Raw genomic sequence first — 20,756 nt, 5'->3', positions numbered from 1 at the left:
TAAAATGTATACCTCTCTCGGATGCGTCGCGAAGATCACAATGAAACTCTTTCAGGCGTCCTTAGAAGGCGAGCGCTGTACAACAAACCAGCATGGAATCGAAGGAGGGAGTCTTCGATAGCAATATCTCGGAAACGGATGTGCAGCATAATCGGGATTCGTTTAAGAGTGACGGGAAGGAAGCGAATGCAGAAAACGTGCGGGTTCTGTCGGTCGATAAAGTTACTGTCGAAAAAATTGTCCTCGAGTCTTCGAACGGATCGCGAGAAGTATTGCTGACGAAGAACGAGACTTCGAGAAAATTGTCTCTGAGTTCGGAGACGAAATCGAACGTTGTCAAATGTGTGAAAGACGAGCGGCAAAAATCAACGTGTAACGATAGATTTCGGGTATCGATACCGGAAGACGCGTTTACAAAATCGAAAAATATCGCGTCGGCCAGCCAGTCGAAGCTTCCCGTTCCGAAGAGTCGGAAGAACAACGGCGTGACAAATATTTCACGCGAAGAAAACAGGATCAAACCAATTAAATTTGTTAAAAGCCCATATGTCGGTGTTACCGAAGGTTCGAATACGGCGAATGCGATCGTGAAGAAAAGCACGGTGCCTCCGAAGATACCGGAAAAATCTCTAACTAATAACGAGCATAATTCATCGTTGGTAGCGGCTTTGAACTCTTCCACGAAAATAGAATCCTCGGAAGATTTATCGTCGAAGGAGGAAAAAGTTGTTGACAGGATAGCGGCTGAGGTTAAGCAAGCGCAAACTGAACAAGAAGTTTTCGAGACGGAAAATACTACGAACGATAAGAAAGGCGATATAAGCTCCGCCGAAATTGAGAGACGCAGTGAGACATTTGAATCTATCTCAAAGGTAAACCGCAAACGTGAATCGGACGAGATCGAGAAGCAAGACGACGATGTTGAGAGTCGCGGAGGAAACGCGGGACTCGACAGAGACGTGCAGGATCGCCTGGAGAAAAGTCAGGCGACTATCGAGGATCTTCAAAAGAATCTGAGCACCAAGATTCATGCCAGCACCGCGCAAAGCTACAAGGAGAAACTATTGGGTCTTCAGGCGAATTATGCTTTAAAGCCGGCTGCCGCGGAGTCGAATTGCAGTGAGAGATTAAGTTCCGGATTCGACAAGGATTTTCTCGAGAGGCATAACCTGGATAGACGGTTGAAAATTGAGGAGAGGAGAGTGTTGGAAACCGATCTCGATTACACGTCCGAAAACGAGAGAGCCAGCGAGACTGATGAGCGACCATCCAGGAGGATCGACGTCAAGCGAAAGTACAGCGAGAAGGTGACGGAAGTGGAGAAGAGATGGTCCGGGGAATTTCTGGATAATCGCTTACAACGGAACTCCTCGGAATCTTCCAAGTCGTCTTACATCGAAGAATTCGGGAGCGTGTCTTCGCGCGAGAGTATCGTCGAGGATCGCGACGCCCGGGTGCTCTTTGACCGGAAGCATCCGGAAGCGAAGTTCACGGAGAGGCAAGCATCGATCGATGAATCGAAGAGACAAACTTCGGAGGAGATTCTTGAGAATAGTACGGTGAGCACTGTCGATTCCGACTCGTGTCTGGAGGATAGAATCAAGGCAGTCGACGAGGACATCGCCCAGGTGACGAACGAAATACAGACGGATGATAATGACGATATTGACGGATCCGATCAAGTTTATCGCGACGAAAAGGACGGAGATTGCGTTCGGTGGAGTGAAAAAGTAGAGAGAGCCGACATAATTCTCACGACGACGGCGATAGTTCACGGAGATCTAAGTTCGAGGGAAGAAAATATCGAAAGCAACGCAACTGGCGAGCCGAATTCGCGCGAAGTGGCTACTAACCGTAAAAAGAATATCGAAGAAGCAAGAAGTGAGATACTTCTTACTAATAGAAAGAATCTTTCAACTGAAAGGAGGAATGATAAAACTTTCGATTCTTTTACGATAGTTAATTCGAAGGAATCTATCGATCCGACGACTTTTGTTGTTCGAAGTCATCGCGGCGTGGACGGTTACGCAAATCTTATAAAAGAATTTGCGATGGAGGCGGGATCGTCCAAGGTGAAGAAGGAGGAGAAGCAGAAGAAGAAGCTCGGCTTTCGCCGTCTCTTGCCAGCTATATTCTCTCCGAAGGATTCTCGAAAAGATTATAAGAAGAAGGAGCAGAAAGAGCGAAGGAAATACGACGAGCGGCACTTCGCTCGTTATCAGCAAAATGGAAACTACACGAGATCGCCGGACACGATGAACCTGAACGAGGATATCAAGAGAAACGTCAAGCTGGACAACAGTTTAAACGGCTCCATCATCGAGGAGAGATTGGACGAGATTAAGCGCGAATTGTTTCCCGAGCAGGGGCCGATCACCAGTACGCCCGATCATTTCTTGCAGACGGATGATACACGGCTTCTTCGCGACAGAACCAGGAATCAAAGGTCATATACCGCCAACTCCAGTCTCAGCTCGATTGCGCCGGACGAAAGGTGGCTGGAGCGAAGCGGACAGTTCGGCATCTCGCCTGACATTAGGAAGTACGAGCAAAGACAGAGACGCGAAGAGCAAGACAGCCAGCGATACGGTCATCTGGAGCGTAAACACAGTCTGCAAGAACCGAATCACAGCGGACGTGGTCTCTTCCAGAGGAATCATGCTGCTTCCGGTCGAATCTCGGCGCCGCCTAGCGAGCGATATTTCACACGGTCGCGAGCTATTCATCCCGTCGACAGGCCGCTGCCCGAGATCCCGCAGTCGCGAATCGAGCTGTCGAATTACGAGAATTATCAGGACGGGATTGATCAGATGTGCGACAATCTCAGCGGTTTGGATGTTGCCGATAACGTGAATTACCGGAATCAATCCGAGCTTTATCAGAACGATAGGAATCTCGAGTCGGGTCTGATCCACAACCCACCGCAATCGGTTCCCGCGCAAGTTAAAATCACTCGACAACCGATTGTAAATCAAAGCCAGAGGGCGCCATTGATCGGGAGAAGTTCGAAGTATCCGTCGTCCGGTTCCAGTCAGAAGTCCGGCGATTCGAGTTGCACGCCTAACTCGAGTCAAAAGAGCGAATTCTCGCCCACCAGCTCAAAGAGTGGCGAGTACTATTTAAACTCGCCTCGTAGCAGCACTCGAACTTCGCCTATCGACAGGCAGGTCTTCGAAGATGCGCGTGAAAGGGTTTACGAGAATGAAGGTCAAGTACCTTCTCAACCGTCTGATAACTATATTCAAGAACACGTTTATGATGAAACTCCGTCGTGTCGCGAGGAACATTTTCCGAGTACGGAAGCAACGAATCATATAGCAGAAAATTCGGAAAAGAAAGAAGACGATCTAGTTTTTCAACAGAAATGTTTACCGAGTCAGCAATCGCCTTCAAAAAATTGTTCCTTCCAATGTTGCGAAGATAATGAAGGTGCACGAACAGAGTCGAGGCGAGAGACCGAGAAATTGCGGGATGATTGCTTGAAAAATTACGAGAATGCTAATACAAATATAAAGAACGATTCGTGCAATCAAGTCGAAAGAACGTCCATTCAGAGTGTATCACCGTCGAAAACTGGCATGACAATAGCGACATCTCCATCGACGGGATCTCGAGCCAGGAGGTCGCAGCCCGATGATCAAATCCTGATAGCTTCGCCCAAGCGAGAGACCATCTGCCAATCTCGAGTTCCTCGACCATCGAACGAGGCCAGGTTCTGCGACACGGAATCACCCGTTCCCATAGTTGATTCGCGCGAGGGTATTTCTGGCATCGTTCCGATCGAAGTGCGAGATCAGTATGGCAGCCAGAATTCTCCCATCACAGGAACGGGGAGATCCAAACAAAGAACTGCATTGTCCTGCGGTTTTCCGAAAGGCATCTCGCGTCCCGAACCAATTTACGGACATCGCGGACAGCCGAGTTCGTCTCGTAACAACACGATAGCTTCGGAGATAAAGCAGGGATGCGAGAACGAACAGTTGTCGCCACGCGGTCCATACAGTCCGAATGAATCAGGTTGCGACATCGACGGGAGAATAGCTCGAACTCGGAATTCGACGTCGCAGAGTCCGCAGTCGTGCGTCACGGAGACTAAACAATTGTTTAATGAACCAGAGAGAAGAGTAGCACGATCCCCGATACGAGAACCGTCGAACGTGGCTCAAGATATCCATCAACAACGACGACACGACGCCGCTCAGCAACAACGAACTTCGTTTACAACGGAAGGTCAGCAGTCGTCGCTGATTGCGAACCAGGACAAGATGTACGTAAGCGCGAGTTCGCTTCAGCGCGAGCCGATTTACGCGCAACGTCAACGACAGCAACCGCAGCAACAACTACATCAACCGCAGCAACAACCGTATCAGCCGCAGCAACAACCGCGACAAGGCCAAGAGGCGTACGTTCCACGAGTCGCCGACGCGACGTGTGGTCAGCAAAGTCATCCGCCTTGCGGTCTATTGTCGCCCTCGAAACAGGAGACCAGGCAACATTTGGAAGCATTTTATTGGCAACAAAAGGCTCTGGAGGCGCACCGGAAATCGGCCATCTCGTCTGCGAATGCCGGTCCAAGACAGATCGCGCCGAAGATCGATCTGCCGGAAATGAGAGAGGCGGTGTACTGGCAGCACTTGAAAAAACTGGATGCGGAGCTGCAACGACGAATTTACGAGCAAAACCTAATGGAGGACGGGCTGTATGAAACGTACCAGAAGATTGGAAGTCCTATGATGTCGACCACGTTACCGATTCAAGCGTTCAGTTCTACGGCGTTTGGCTCTGTCATTCACGGGGACGGATCTTATTGGGGCAACGTGCAGCAGCAACGTCATCCCAAGATAAGCCCGACTGGAAAGCCGCCGTTGATGCAACCTCAAAAGGGTCAGAATCAACCGGTATTGATAGTCCGGCCGCAGCAGGCCCTGCGGGATCGTCAAGAAATGTCGATAAAGCCCATAAGCCCGCGCGATCCTACGGGATGCGACTCGCAAAGATCGAAGAGCGCCTCCCCGCATTTCCACAGAGGAGAAATTGAGCGTACCAGTTTCCACGTGACCTGCAGAAAACCAGTTCAGGATAGGAGAAACGGCGCGACTTCACCGACAAGAAAGTCGGAAGTCGGCGGAGTTCACGAGGAAGACGGCAACGACGGCGAGGTCAGACCTCGGCCGCATCCTATATTTAAGAGAGGAAGCTTGGTAGGGGGAGACTCGGTGGAGTACGGAAGTACAGGCCCCAAGAGGGTGAGCTTCTCCAATCAACCGAACGCCGGGCCGGATTTAGCGACAGGCAGCTGGCCGACCAAGCATGGCACGGCACCCGAACCGCCCACCAGGCGACACAAAAGCGAGGACAGCGCGTCGGATACCGACTCGGTGTTCTTGCATCAAGATCGACACGACGGAATTCAGAACGTTTCCTACGTCACTCGTAACGCAGATCCGTCCTCGAGATGCCGCTCGGATGGCAGTTGCTCGGAGCAGGAATACGACGCGAACAGACCTTTGCCCCCTGTCCCCAAGGACTCCTTGATAATCTCTCGTCGTGGACACACTGCCAGGAATTATATCTGCAACGACGCCCGATGGAACAACGAGGAGCAGCGTCGGCGAAGGCAGAGTGGTGAGTCGGCTTTTGATTTATTTTTTACAAAGGATGCTAAATCAGTCTATATTTGACATTTCAAAAAAACATTTTTTTTAGAAAAGAATTACTCCTTTATTACTATTTTATGTGAATTGCATTTTTTCCTCGAGGAATAAAAGTAACGAAATTTCGAAATTTTCAAGAAATTTCAAACAAACGTCGTAAACGAGTTCAATAAAAAAAAATAACTTTCGAAGTTAAAGCGACTCCTCGCATCGGAGTACGTGAGCTTGGTCATGAATTCAAGTTCATCGAGTTGAGAGAAAGATCGTTTGCATTTATCGCTCCGCTGAATCGGCGGGAAGTCGTGAGAATAAACCCGAGCGCTTTTTCATCAAATAATCCCGGGTGAGGATGTGCTTTGCAGCTCGTAATTCGTTCTAGACGATATGCACGAACCGCACGACACGACATGCGTATGACCGCGCATTCGAATGAGCCTCTTAAGACGCGAAGATGGCTGCATCGCGTTGGGGCACGTTCGCGGCAACGAGAAAGAGAGAGGGAGAGAGAAAGAGAGAGAGAGAGAGAAACATTGTTCTCTCCATTGTACTTCTTCGGATCTGCAGACAGTGGGGCACTAAGACGCGATGAGTCTTAAGTGGATTTTCCGTTTTCCGTAACGTCGTTTTCCGTCGCGTGATCTCTCTTTCGTGTATAGACGTATAAACCACCCGATTTTGATCTCGCGGTTACTCAGACGCCTTCTTTGGCCTGTTTATTCCCCTATTTAGCCAATCTCCCGCTTAGTCGCTTAAAGCTGTGCAAGCACCTAACCGCGCGGTAAACTAAAGATAACATCATCGGCTGACTGAATTTTAAGATTAACCGTGCCTTTGCTTCATCACCCGAAAACGACGCGATACTCTGCGGCTATGTGAAATGCACTTTTGATCTCTCACGTTTCCTTCACTCCAAGTAGTCAGTATCTTCAAAAATCACACAACCATTTTAATGTATATTATCTTTTTTCTTTGCTTGTTTGAAAAATTATGTATGTCGATTATTAGTTTTGTATTGTTTAAAAGACTGGAAAAAATTAATACAGATATAAAAAAATTGATGCTGTCAAAGAATTCATTGCTCATAATTATTTGATCTAAATTTGTAATTAAATTCTAGTCAAAGAGAGCGCTTTAATATGCATATGTATATTTTATTCTACATTTTATATTAATTTCTTAACAATTTTTTAGATTTATTTAGAAGCGATTATCGTGAGTTAAATAGTGTCGCAAAATAAAAAAAGTAATTGCAAAGAAAAGTCAGAAAAAGATAATTTAATTTTGCTATTTGTTACTAAATTGACATGTTTTTTTTTTTTTTTTTTTTTTTTTAAACAGAATTCACAATCATTTTCTCGTCATTTTCGTTTTAGAAGGAAATATTACACGTTTGTGTCTAACATAATTTCAAGCATTTAACGGAATATGCGAGCGTTATTATTTTAGATTAATATAGATATTAAGTGGGTAGAATCACGTCTCTGAGCGATAATCTTTCCGCACAGCGAACTGAGCAATTAATCGCTCTTTTAAACTGCAGTAAATAGAGTCACTGACATTGCATCTTAGTAAACTGTTCGACCGATGCGTAAGACGTCGCTTCGCCGACCAATGCACTCTTGCACTCCCACGCTCTTCCGGTCGTGAGATGCATCGAATCGCCTACACGGAAGAGAGCTTCTCGCAAAGCACGTTATCGTTAATAATATTACATCACATAAGACCTATAACGTCACAATTAACATTATATGTTAAATTTATATGTTGTCTGCAAAGCAATTATTTCTTTTAATTGTAGTTTTCACCGTACTAATTTCTTCGTGCTCGAGTTACTCGTTTCTTAAAATTTAATGTAAAATGTGTTTTTAAAATAGCTGAATTATTATACCACGTGCACGATTGTTTGTGCTCCATTAATGAATTGATTGAATAATTCATTTATGATAAATTGTTTGATAAATTTTAAAATGCCATTGTTCTCTTGAGAGTAAATTTATTTTGTAAAATGAGGACACCAAGGAAGAAAGATAATTGTGTGAGAAAACAAAACGTTGCAAAATATGAGGCTCGGTCTCTATTTGCTTCCGACCTCAAGTATCTTCATGGTCATTCATATAAAATCCATGACGTTGCCTTGCTGCACTGCATTAGAATTTTATAGCTTCGAGAGTACACTTACAAAAAGTATGTGCAGCTTTAGATACATCACGGAAAATCTTATTGTCTGACAAAGATACATTCTCTTTGATTCTCGACAGAATTTACGCACGATAATCCAACCAAATTGTACAACATATAAAACATATTGGCTAAACTATCCCCGCTGTTGCATTATAATAATAATAATTCAACATAAAATAGAACAATAAATTTTCCTCGCATATTACTATTTATATTTTAAAGTGATATCATGTAATCTAAACGCAATATAAAAATATGAGACAAGTATTACTTTTTTATTGCTGTCAGATGTATGTATTTCGTTTAACATTTTTACCATAATTTATTACTATCATAAAATATACTAAACTGACAGAATAATTGTATCGTGTCATGTAGATTCGCTTTTAACATATTTAAATTGCCGAAGGTAATGAAAATTTCTATATTCATAAGATTGCTAAATCTAGTTTCACGGAATCCGGCGGGTTCAATATGTATGCTCTTTTCATTATCTCACCAGCAAGTGATGGATAAAAATCGGGGATCACGATCGAACTCTTTCAGTATCTTTTTTTGATCGAAGAAGCGAGAGAGAGAGAGAGAGAGAGAGAGAGAGAGAGAGAGAGAGAGAAAGGGGGGGGGGAGGGGGAAGCAGCATTTCTTTTTCCTTTTATTTCAGCCCGCACGCGGACGTCGGTTTCGCCAGATTTCTGAGACGAAGCGGCGAAAAATCGGGGATCAAAAGACGACGGCTGAGGATATTATCCTTCCTTTAATGCCACTTGAATGCCGAACTGATGCTGGCGCACAAGCGATTTCCGGGGACAAAAGAATTCCTGATGGCGAAGTAGAATAGCAGTTTGCCGAATTTCCACGCGCGCGTTGCACGGCGCAATATCTATGCAGATTAACCGAGACCCGTAGATGCAGATTGAATGTTCGATGTTTGGAATTGGGAGTCATGCATCGGCCTTATATAACGGAGAACAAAACAACGATCTGGCATATTAACTTTCGCATTAATGATATAATAATTGGTTTTTACATAAATGATTGATTTTACAAAACTGGTTAATTAATTTATATATTTTTATTAGTCATTGGATACACGTGCCAATATATTGTTATGGTCCAATATATTGTTATATTGAATGACACTATTGACATATATAAAATCGATATACTTGGCAAAAGAAAAGACAATAGAGACAATCGTTTCTGTAAACTGTCTAATTTTTTTTCTTTTTGAATTATCGACATATCTCGCAGAGTAATGCAAAACTTCATGTTAGAGCTGTGGGACCATCTAGCGAGTTTGACAGTTTGATTTTAGATGTATCGATTTAATGTTTGATACAACTCTGTTTCTTAAAGTAATTAATAACGAGTACAGTTAATAAAAGTAATAGTTTTTTAAATAAATATGTAATTTAAATATTTTGGTTTTTAATCAGATATATTTGATAATTTTCAGAGCATAATTTTTTTTTTTCCTTATAAAGGGGAGTATATTAATTTTATAAATAGGAAAATTACAAACTTTGTTTGTGAGAAAGAAATACCTCGTTCGTGACTTTTTATGTAGTACTATCATTTGTTAACTACATCACAGTAGTACATTTTTTTTTTATATAACAGAATACTGTAGGAAAAGACATTTCTGTTTCTTGAAAAAATTTACAAAATGTGCAAACAAATATTAGAAACACGCGAAGGTAAAACACACGACGTTTAATGCAAATACTTAGTAAATAAATTTTTGCACCCAAGTATTCGATCGATAATAATAACAAAGGCATGACTTCTTGAAAAAATTTTCCTTAAAACACTTTCCTTCCCAAGCATAGAAAATAATTAACATTTAATGATACTTTTTTATTCGAGAATTCAACAATTATTGGCGAGGGAGGGGGGATCCAAAATGTCTCTCTTATGCGAAACTTATGTTTCAACATAGTATATTTCATCCCTTTGTTTATCCTTGTTCCATTTTTCCGCGCACCACTTCATCCCTTTACGGAGTGCAACTCACGGCTGCAACCGCGAGATTGCCGGTGCGCTGCATCCGGCGAGGAATTACGCCCTTCCGCGCCCTTCCGTTGCGTAATGCGTGGCACCGGCTGCGTACGTACATCCGGGGGGGGGGGAGGGGGGTCGCTGGAGGTCGCCGAGGGAGCGGTCGAATGTTTTCTATCCGGTCAGTACCGTTCGGAAGAGAGAGGATGCGGGCCTGGAGGTGGGCGTTCGGGATCGATCCCCGACTCCATTCCCGTGACGTCATTTGAAGGGAAGATAGAAGGAGAGAGGAAGACGCCGGGAAGGGTGGTAAAGTGGGAGGGACGGGGGAATGGTATAGCCGGGACTCTCCGGGCGTCCCAGCGACGTATCGTACTCCTCTCTGATGGTGCTGCCACTGCTGTTGCTGCTGCGGCTGCTGCTGGTGCACCGACGTGTGAAACGAGGTGTAGCCGGCCGCGGTGGTCGTAGTGGTGATGGTGGTGGTGGTTTGTACCTCACCGTTTTCTATACTCGTCCCTCTCGCATGCGGACGTCTTTTTCAAAAAGTACCGATCGATCGCGACCTTCGTCGTCGAGAGTCGCGTCGCGGGCGAGAAGTACGGCGTCACTCGTCTCGTAGACAAGTCGCGGTGACATAGTCTCGGCCGATATATCCGAGGGAGGAAACCGCCGGGTCCCTGAGAGCACAACCCTCGCCGGTGGTAGTGGTGGTGCTAGTGCTGCTGTCGCCGCCGCCGCCGCCGCCGCCGCCGCCGCTACGTCCTGCCAACCCGTTACCACATCCCGTGAAACGACGTGTAGGTGGTGGTCGCAGTTGGCCGTGGTGGTGTGTCTCGTCTTTCAAGTTCGTCCCCCCATTGAACGTCTGCCGGCGGATCATCGACCGCGATCCTCGCAAACGTAAGGGACCGTTGCCGGCGGGATCCATCGTCATCGTCGACGTGACCTAATCGCGACGATAACTGGTAAAATTGTTGTGCCGACCATCTTGATTGTGGTCCCGTTGCGGCACAGTGTGGCGGAGCAACGTGTGGCACGCTTTCCGTTTTCTCTACTTTCCGGTTGTTACTATCAGTTTTCTTTGACACGAGGAAGGTCATTCGATACGGCGGGGTTGCCTAGGTCAGGTCAGGGATGGTTGAGGTGCGAACGAGAGATGCGAGCGACGTCCGTCGTTCTCCGTGACAGACGTACTTGGGCATCGCATCGATTGATAGTTTCGAATATTCTTGGAAGAAAATGGAGAACGGGATGTCGCCGGTAGTGCCCGTGCTGTCCGATGCGGGCAGCAATATGGTGAACTACCGAGTGCCTTGACCTCGGCGCGGTCGCGGTCCGCATGTGGAGTAGCGCGTAGTGGCTATCTTCGATTTATGTTCTTCCCCTTTGACATAATTCTTAGAAAAAGTCTTCGTCGGTGAGTGGTATCGTAGGTTATGTATGAAGGATGAGGTTATATGAATATATTACATCGATGAGATAATCTGCCGTAATCATGTATTATATAATACCGGCATGCGACAAAAACATATTATAACTTATGATAATAATCGCTTATTATTTTTTTTTTTCATTAAATGTCATTTTAGATATTTAAGTTCGATTTAATGATCATTATTATTATCAATATGATTTTTTAGAGGATGAATGCGTTAATCGATGTATAATTTTTTTTTGCTGTTTTAAAAGCTTAAGTATATTTTCTTTTTTTATTAAAATTTTTGTGATATTTATAATCATTTGATAAATATATAAATCAAAAATTGTATATTACAAATTGCGGTTGATATGAGGAAATAATTAAGAAAACAATATTTTTAAATAACACTTGTGGTTTCTTTATAAACTAAATTGAGAATATGCAGAAGAATGTTAGGTAGATAACGATTTATTATTATATCAAAAAGGTATTATTTCTCGAGCAATGTTAAAGAAAAGCATAATTCATCTTATTCTTCGCAGACAGGGCGTGAAAAATAAGAAAGTGACAACTCATTTTCCAAGTAAGTTTTGTCCTTAAGCAATATAAAGGTATGCTTAACAGCCATAAGAAAAAAATAAGAAAATAGAGTAGAGAAAAATAAAGACATTGACTTATTTTTTAAAAGAAAAACACAGGAAAGTTATTTTTTCTTTTGTCTATATTAATAATAATAATTTATTTTTTAATTTCTTACTTTTACGTTTTAGAAAACAAATTTAATATCAAAGAATTTATTATAAATTTAAGATGATTTTTATATTGTAATATAAATTAATTTGATAGCTTCAATGTTAAAGTTAAACCATAATTTGCTACTTTATTTCGTGTCGATAGATTGCCTTGTTTCCTTCTACTTGGGAGGCATCTTTGAAGTTTAATGATAGTAGCAGTCGAAGCGTAACTTGAGGGCACAGTCACGGCTAGTTTGTTGATTGGAGTTTTTCCAAAAAGTATCAGGTATCGATACGCGCTTGAAATCCGCATAGCTGGATACAAGATTTAACTCGATCATAGACTAAGTTTTTCATCGGGAATCCATAAATCAAGATCAACGAATCAGAGTGAAGTGGCCTCGGTGCGGGATGAACGGCCAAAGAGGTATTGCCAATCGAATGACCTCGCGAATCTCTTTGCGGCGTTCGTTCGTTCGTTCGTTCGTTCGTTTGTTCGTTCATTCGTTCATTCGTTCGTTCGTTCGTTCGTTCGTTCGTTCGTTCGTTCGGTGATGTTCGGAGGCAATAACTGCATGAACTGCGATAGCGAACTCACTTCATCGCATGCAAGCGAGCGAGCAATCATCGATCCGCGAATCCAATTAATTACCGTTTTACCAAGGAAGCAAGAGATCCAATTAGCCTTGTTAATTAATCGGCACGCAGTATCGAGTCCCTCATTCGCTCTTGGCAGCTTGTCGGTCCGCGTCATCTTTAATAGGCATCTTTAGCAAGGTGAGTCGCTTTTTCGCAGACGGCGTGGGCGTCATCAATAATGGTCGTTTTTGACTGTCCAAATTCGTCGATATTCCTCGCCTCGATGATATTACACGATGCGTGTGATCATTGCGGTTTTCGGGAGGTGGGGAATTTCTGTTAAAACGGCTGCATTTATAAAGACAGTCCACTAAATTTGCGCTTTTCAATCTGACACGTTTTGGTATAGTAAAGGCCAATGAGTGAAATTTCCATCAAAGTGAATTCTATACCGTGAGCTCTGTTACATGAATTATTAGTTCGAAATTATGCTTCGCGTAATGTTATTTTAGCTCGCATTGCTGTTTAATGGGAATTTTACCCGTTAATTAATTGTGACCTTTCATCTTATCGAGACTATGATCGTGCGAAACAATGACTCTGATGATTGCATTGTAAAGTTCGTGTTTGAATGATAAAATCAGTAGTAGAAAAAAAACGTGATCTCTCTCTGTTGGAAACTTTATGGATTTTTTTTACACCAATACATTTATCGGCATTGTCGATTAATTAGCAATTGTTGTCGTTTCATAAACAATAACACGTAAATGAAAAGAAAAGGAGCGAAGATGAAAAAAATCGGGGTTGGGATTATTGCATCATGAAGCTGGCGCTCCCCTGATATTGAGCGGTGATAAATGACGTTTAATTAACACACAGTCGATGCTCCTGGCAAATTATGATAGAATGACGTAGGAGAGTTCGTAGACGGCAATAAAAATCATAAATCCTGGACGGGCACAGGTTCACAGCAGTCGGAGAAGTAGAGCGTGCTATCTCCATCGTTTTTAGCGTACTATCCATCATCGCTGTCTCTCACAAACGTCTACGGTTCTGTATCGACACGCCAGAAAGCGAAGGGATAAACGAAGTTGTCTCATGACGCTGTGCCTTTATCACAAAGAACTGTCGCTCCTTTGACCCACTGATCCGGTTCGTTTGTAAGCACGTCCGAGTATCCACCCGCGTTTCGTAAAACATTCGCGAAGATGGTAAAGTCGAGACGCTGCGGCGACAATCGCGATTTCCTCTCCGAACCGGCAATCGCCATCTTACGATCTCAAATTTAATTTCTTTTGGGGATGCGTTTCGCATAATACGGCTCATACCATGAAATTTCCATAAAGATCTAACCATTCTTTAATGTGGTCGATGAAATTTTTTTCCACTTTCCTTTGAGTGTAACTTTCGTTTCTTCAATAATAAAAAGATATTCTAGGAAGAGATAATTGATATTTTTTCGATTTTATTTTCGAAATTATTTAATAAGCGGATTTAGAGATAGGTTGTTTTTTTACATAGTTAGAGGAATTATTTAGTCGTCTTTAATTAAAAATTGCTCTGATAGTATCGCATGTTTGTAACTGCATGAAAATTCAGATTGAGAAAATCCTCGAAAATATTTTTGATGCCCATGGTTTCAAAAAGAATATCTATTACATATTATTGATAATTGTATTTCTATATAATAAATTAAAGCTAATTGTGTGAGATCTTTAATAATTTAATAAAGTTGATTGATAAAAAAATTAATATGTAGATAACTGTAAGTTACCAAAAAATATAAAAATTTAATAATAAAACATTAAGCGCATGTGAAAGTCGAGCATAATAATATCTTTATAAATTCATTAAATACAGATTCACCAAATTATAGCGAATATTAGCGAATTTTTAATATTCATCATTATAAATTGTGTACATTTATGTCGCATATCTATAATATTTAGTCTTTTTTCCATGACCATGGTCATTAAAAAGATGCAAATTTTTTGCGCTCTGACAAATCAGGATGCGACGCAGTTCCAGGTCGCATTTGATAGCTTTGCCTAAGAACGGAATCGCGTTTGCGAGCCATTCTCGCGGTCTCGCCGGCGAATTCGCGCGGAGACGATAGAGGCGGAACGCACTCCGATCGTCGATGATGGACGACGCAACGAGACGGCGGGATCGCGCGGCGATGCGACGTGCGTCCGTCGGCTGTATGCATCCGCAGCATCAAACGGTGCGTCCCGCGCGGCTACGTGCCATCTGCGGTTTGTGAACGTGCGCGGCGCGTGCAGCCGCGCGACAAACGCCCGCGCCGTTTTCGCATCCGATGACGCTGCCTTCGAGACGCTGAGACGGAAGCTGCGGAAAATGTTGATCGGACGCTGGAAGAGCAAGGACAAAAGCTCGAGCAAGAGCTCGTCCGGCAGCGGCGCCGGCAAGAAGAAGCGCAAGTTCGGCAGAGAAGGTAAGAATCGATGGTGTCGATTGGTGTTCGCTGTCTTCGATTCTAAGAAGAGGCGAATTTCGTAAGCGAATCTCGTATCTCGTTAGTTCGTATATTTCGAAATCGGTATTCTCGTAACAGATTTTTTTGACGAATTTTGAGAATCGATTTTTCTGCTCGGAAAAAAGCTTAAATGTTAAAAAAAGTTTCAGAGTTGTAGATATTGAACTTAAAAATGAAGAAAATTTGACAAATCGAGCCATGGAAAGCAGCGAATTACAAAAGCATACTTCTTAATTAACTTTGTTAAATAGAGTCTGTTTCAATAAATTTTTATTTCAAAGTTTTTATTAAATCTTAAAGATTTAATAATGATAAATGATTTCTTTCGTATCGATAAATCAAAAGTTTTTCGAGTATTTTTAATGAAATGTTGATGGCTCTGTTCGTTGTAATTTGTACTAGATTCACATAAAAATGCTTGTAATCCATTTCTGCGGAAAGTAAACTGACGTAATACGAGAGCTTAGTTAAAACGAGTACTGCTTATCTTTTTCGCAGAAAGACGTTCTTCAAGAAAGATAAAGTGGGTGATTTTTTCGCTGAAATAACGGAGCTTATGTTAAGATAGCTGACGTTCTTATTGCCAATTAAGCGCTTAATTGGCTTGCTTGCGTAATTTTAAAAGTTAAAATAGGAAATGCGTTTATTAATTACTTATATAATAAGCTAAACGGTTTTATCAACAATTCTTAGCTCTCCTTCAGTAGGACTAATAATTTATTTTTACATTAATTAATTGCTTATATAAAAATTATTAAATCTTTAAGTAAAAAAAAAAAGAATAATCTTCTCGTTGTATAATTTTCTCTTTTTGATAAATGTTTGCGTTGTCTTTCTTTATCGTAGGTACTGAAATTATTTGTGATTTTCTTCGTAATTTGCAAGAGATGTTCATTGTCATATTTAATATCATTGTTAAATTAAGAACACCTTGTTTCTTGTTATCACACTGATATTACTCATTCGCATAATTTTAAATGATTCTCTCTCTCTCTCTCTCTCTCTCTCTCTCTCTCTCAGTAAGGAACCAAGAAACTTGCAAGCTCTGCGTGATCCACAAGGCAACTTTACCTATCAGCTGTCCGCATAACTCTGCCGATATATCAACGATTATACGCGGCGAATGTTAGAAAGCGCTGGTAATAGAGGTGGCCACCGGCTGCTGACGACTTCATCGATTTTCGATAGGCGATTCTTCTCTGGAACGACAGGATCGAGATCGTTCAGAGTCTGAGGAACACGGCGGTAAATGGGAGAGCCATTTCTCTCCGTGACCTGACATTAATTAAAAATCGGGCGAGCGCACGTCTTTGATGGCAACTGAAAATCCATCCTGTCCGCGATCCCCTTCGATTCCCTCTTTATTTCCTTCGAAAACGTCGAAGGCAGGCGAAGGCACTCTGCTTTCCGCGAGGATTCAGGAAAGTTTCTTCCGCGCGATCGTAGTAGGTTTATTTAACACGTACATATTCTTTCAAGGAATAGACAAAGCATTATGGATAACAATTTTAATTATATTTTTAACATTGTTTTTTTTTTTTTTATTTTCCAATTGTCTAAATAAGAACTAAGCGCGATAAATTATTAATTTTTACGTCAAATATTATACTTGTAAATAATAATTGAAATAATGGGAAATATCTGTGCTTTAAGATATTTTATATTTTTGTCTTAAATTGACAAATTCCATTTCTTGATAAATCTCCGCATATTGCAATCTGCTTTATCTTATCCCATGCTAAATTCTCATTTCATGGGATAACCATCGCCTTGATCACGATGGTATTTCTTTAATTTTTATATCTCTTTTGCGTATTCCAAGATATCTACGTCATACTCGTGCGTAAAACCGCTGTAAGCGATTGTATCCCATTATAACCGTCGCTAAGGCGGATCAACGTCGACCGGTGAAAAGTTCCAAACTTGTTTGTTCTGTAGGTCATTATGGTTTGAGCCAATACTTGGAGTTACGAGTTTGTAAGTTGTTAGAGACAGCGAGAAAAGTTTGAAAGACCGGATGTACAGCGTCGTCGGTGTCGTGGGTATTGTTGAAACATTTTAATAGTTAAAGATAAAGAAAACCACTTATCCATCCTGTGTCTGTAATTGCATTTCTACTGAAGATCTCGGCTGAAATCGAGGTGTGATACGTGATACGTGATATGGTTTAATAAATAGATCTCGAGAGTCAATTTGATATTCGCTACCTCACATTTGCAAGCATGATTCAATGGATATCAGCATGCGAGATACCTATATATCAGCAAAATTAAATTTATTTTGAGGAAATTTACCTGCGTTTTGAATAAAAAAGTAGACTTGTAGAAATTTCTTTATTCTTATTCTCTTTTAAAAATGATTTTATTTATTTTTTAATAAATAAGTCAGTTTTATTTAAACTTTTTATAATCTACAATTTTTTAAATAACACGCATTCCATTGCTGAAGAGTTGTCCGCGTTGAAAATCTATACTATAACATTTGATTTCTATTAAAACCATTTGCAATCAAATTTATTTTCCGGTTAACATTTTCGTGTTGACCTTTTTTGTAATACAATATGCGGCTTAATAAAACCCGAGGAAAAATACGAAATTGAAGGAACACGAGGGGTGCACTTCCGTTCATCTTAAATTAATTATTTTCTCGCAATCCTATAGAGAAAAAAAGGTCAGAGGGAGAAAATGCGTCCCTTGGAATCTACAGCCTACAGGTCTTATCAGATATTCTCTCTCGTTTGTTATACTCTCCCGCTGTTCATATTATTTCGTTCTGTGTGACTCGCCATTCGCTCTTCTCCTCGTAATGCTTTATAATGATTCTGAATTAGAGACATGGCGGCGTAATGAATGCTAGATGTAGTGTATCAAAATGTCGTCCGTCCACGTGAATAATAGCCAAACGGTGTAACATCACGCTGTTACGCCAAGTCCGTTTTACATCTTGCTAACGCCCTAAGCGGCGTTTGCACATGCTATTAACGCGGTGTTTATGACAACGTTAACACGAACGCAAAATTACTCCAATTTTGATGCCCCCGGCGAGAAATGGCAACGTCATTTAATGGCACTGTCAACGATGCAACGCTAAGGCTCTCGCCGAACTAACTAAATTATTATGTTTCGCCGCGGAATAAACCCAGTGCAAAAAAATCTGAGTTAATCGCAAAATACCTGAAATTATCAATTTTAAAAAAATATATAATTCTAAATAAATTAGAAATCATTAATTAAGCTACAGAAATTATATTATAATATAAATTATATATATTTTTTGTTAATACTAGTTTAATAAATAACTACCTTGCGTAAGTGCTATGCACATTATCTATTCATACACTTTTGTTATTTTATATAAAAACGTGGGCTTGTGTATTAAATTACACTTTTTGTTGAGTTAAGAGATCAAGTTGATCTGAACTGATATCAAATTCACGATAATCTCAATACAAATGTCTCGTTCTATATTACTTTCTGACAAATCTACTCAATCCGCTTATAACTTGTAATCCTAAATAGGCATTGATACGAGTGCCCGTTAGATCCCGCGGGAACACGAGTGCGATTCCTTCGAGTTAGTCGATCCTTCTTAACCTGATAAACTCAAGAAGCGAGGATTTAGGATGGATAATTCCTGCAGGAAGATCGATAGTACTAAGATTTTTCTCATCTTTACATTGTGCATTTAGGTACTCATCTCTTTCACCATTTTCATCGTTCTACATTTTCGTCTCTCATTGTTTTCAATCGGAGCGAACACTTTCGAACGTCGGTCAAACCAACGCGGTTAGCAGATGGAATTATTCGCACCGGGGAAATATTATATAAAGCTGACGACCATAAAAATTGATTGTTACAGAATGGTAGCCGCAAAATAATACGTTAATTAATAACATTGAAACATTTGAAATATGATGATAATTAACTTTAACTATTATTAACTTTAACTATTATTGATTTACGAATAAAAGCTTTTACCTTCGACATTTGTCACACGGAATTGCAATGCAATTTTTGCAATTATTTATTTTAATAATTTATTTCAATATAAAAGAGATTATATTTTTTTAGAATATATAAAATTTGCTAGATTACTGAATTTCTTCTTTTCCTCGATCGATTGTTCGGAAATCTGTTTGCATCTCACGTAGAAAAATATAAAAGTCGCAATGAGAAGTGATCGCATATGAGAGCATATGAGACGATCAGATTTCTAAAAGTTCTGAAACAGTGTAGTGTTTGCTTCTTCCTTTTAAATTTGCTCCCAGAAAAGCAATAGATAAACTTGTAAGTTTACGAGAAAAGTATTCGGGACTTTGAATTCAGAAACAAGAGCAAAAAAGAAAAGAGAAAAATTTTCAAAATAGGAAAAATAGAAACGATGTTTCTCTTATCTTCTCGAATCGATTAAGTAAATTTAAACACTTTCTGTCTAAAACGTCGTGTTACACAAGAGAAATGCGCGGATTAAAATTTTCTTTTACTCTTGAATGTCTGAAATGAAGATAACTTGACTTTAAAGGTTATGCTTCCGGCTACGGATAATAGACTTCTTCTTCGGAAGTGAGAAGTGAGATTAATTTCAATGTTATCAAAAAGAACTACGGCCAGGATATGTTAACGTGGAAATAACTCACGTTACGACAGTCCGTTCAAATCGTGCGGTACAAAAAAACTCGGCAGTAGCGTCAGTGACGGAAGACAAAGGGACAAATGGCATTTCAGTACGTCCCACGATAGTTATTATCGTTTTTACATCGTAAACCAGTGGAAAAGTGGAACAATAACGATCTGCGAAATAAAAGCGGAAAAGAAATATGACAAAATGGATTCGAGCGATTTGTCAAGTAAAATTTGCGGTTAAAATAATCAGATTTGGCATGGCGCATTACGCTCGTCGCGTATTTTGCGGCTTTGAAGTGTGACTTGATAGAGTATCTGGTTTCATACAAACGCTGATATCCAATCGTTATCCCGGAATTTTCATGGACAAACCAATGTAAATGCAAATGAAAACGTTCTCACAATCTGCAAGCTATATATAATCTAAATATATTTTGTAATGCGTATGCGTGAAAAGCTGGCAATGCAATAATTTTTTAAAATTGATAATTGTTATATTTCTTTATTTACTTTTTATTTCTTTATTTACTTTTTATTTACTGGATAGCAAAGCCGTATCTCCCACATTTTTATAACGATTAATTTTTTTATCGTGCTATCTTATATATCTAATTTATTCACTTGATTCGTCTCAGTGACTTCATTTGACTTTAACAAGTTGCGCGGAATAATAGCTTTAACTTTTTTCTATTCCCTAAGAACCTCTGTCACGCGCTGTTGCATTGCACCGTGACGTGGCAGAAGCGAGGCAGAAAGAAGAAAATGAGAAACGTTCTGAAACCGCAGCAAACGTTAATCGCGTCGCTCCTATCCGTATATTCGCATTGGGCGGCGAAAAGCGCGGTTTGGAAAAGCAAGACAAGGGCTCGGGGCGAGGCAACGAAAGGGCAATAAAGCGGGGATAAAGCGACGCGCCTTTACCTGTCTACCACCTAGGATATGCATCTCGACGGGCGGATAGGCAATGCACCGCGGCTACACCCCATGAAGGGGTGCAACACGCTTGCGCGCAGGTTGCGCACAACTCCCGCTTCTCCACTGCCTTCCTTCTTTGCCACCCTCTGGAAC

The 20,756-nt window shown here is 41.2% G+C and overlaps 1 protein-coding gene and 1 long non-coding RNA gene across 2 annotated transcripts in view; both read left to right on the top strand.

Annotated features, from left to right (window-relative positions):
- Positions 1 to 20,756, top strand: part of LOC105424895 (uncharacterized) — a 189,469-nt gene that overhangs the window by 6,304 nt on the left and 162,409 nt on the right. Inside the window, exon 2 of the mRNA XM_089072894.1 lies at positions 56 to 5,625. Coding sequence (XP_088929020.1) covers positions 93 to 5,625 — 5,533 coding nt within the window. The 5' untranslated portion in view covers positions 56 to 92. The remainder of the gene's footprint in view (positions 1 to 55; positions 5,626 to 20,756) is intronic.
- LOC148937362 (uncharacterized) lies at positions 10,180 to 14,358 on the top strand. Its single transcript, XR_016138374.1, has 3 exons — positions 10,180 to 11,253; positions 11,799 to 11,839; positions 12,154 to 14,358. It is a non-coding gene; the product is annotated as an uncharacterized LOC148937362 (long non-coding RNA).

Source organism: Pogonomyrmex barbatus, unplaced genomic scaffold, assembly GCF_055798465.1.
Source record: "Pogonomyrmex barbatus isolate J1 unplaced genomic scaffold, ASM5579846v1 scaffold14, whole genome shotgun sequence".
Classification (NCBI taxonomy): domain Eukaryota; kingdom Metazoa; phylum Arthropoda; class Insecta; order Hymenoptera; family Formicidae; genus Pogonomyrmex; species Pogonomyrmex barbatus.
This window is presented reverse-complemented; position numbering and strand designations above follow the sequence as displayed.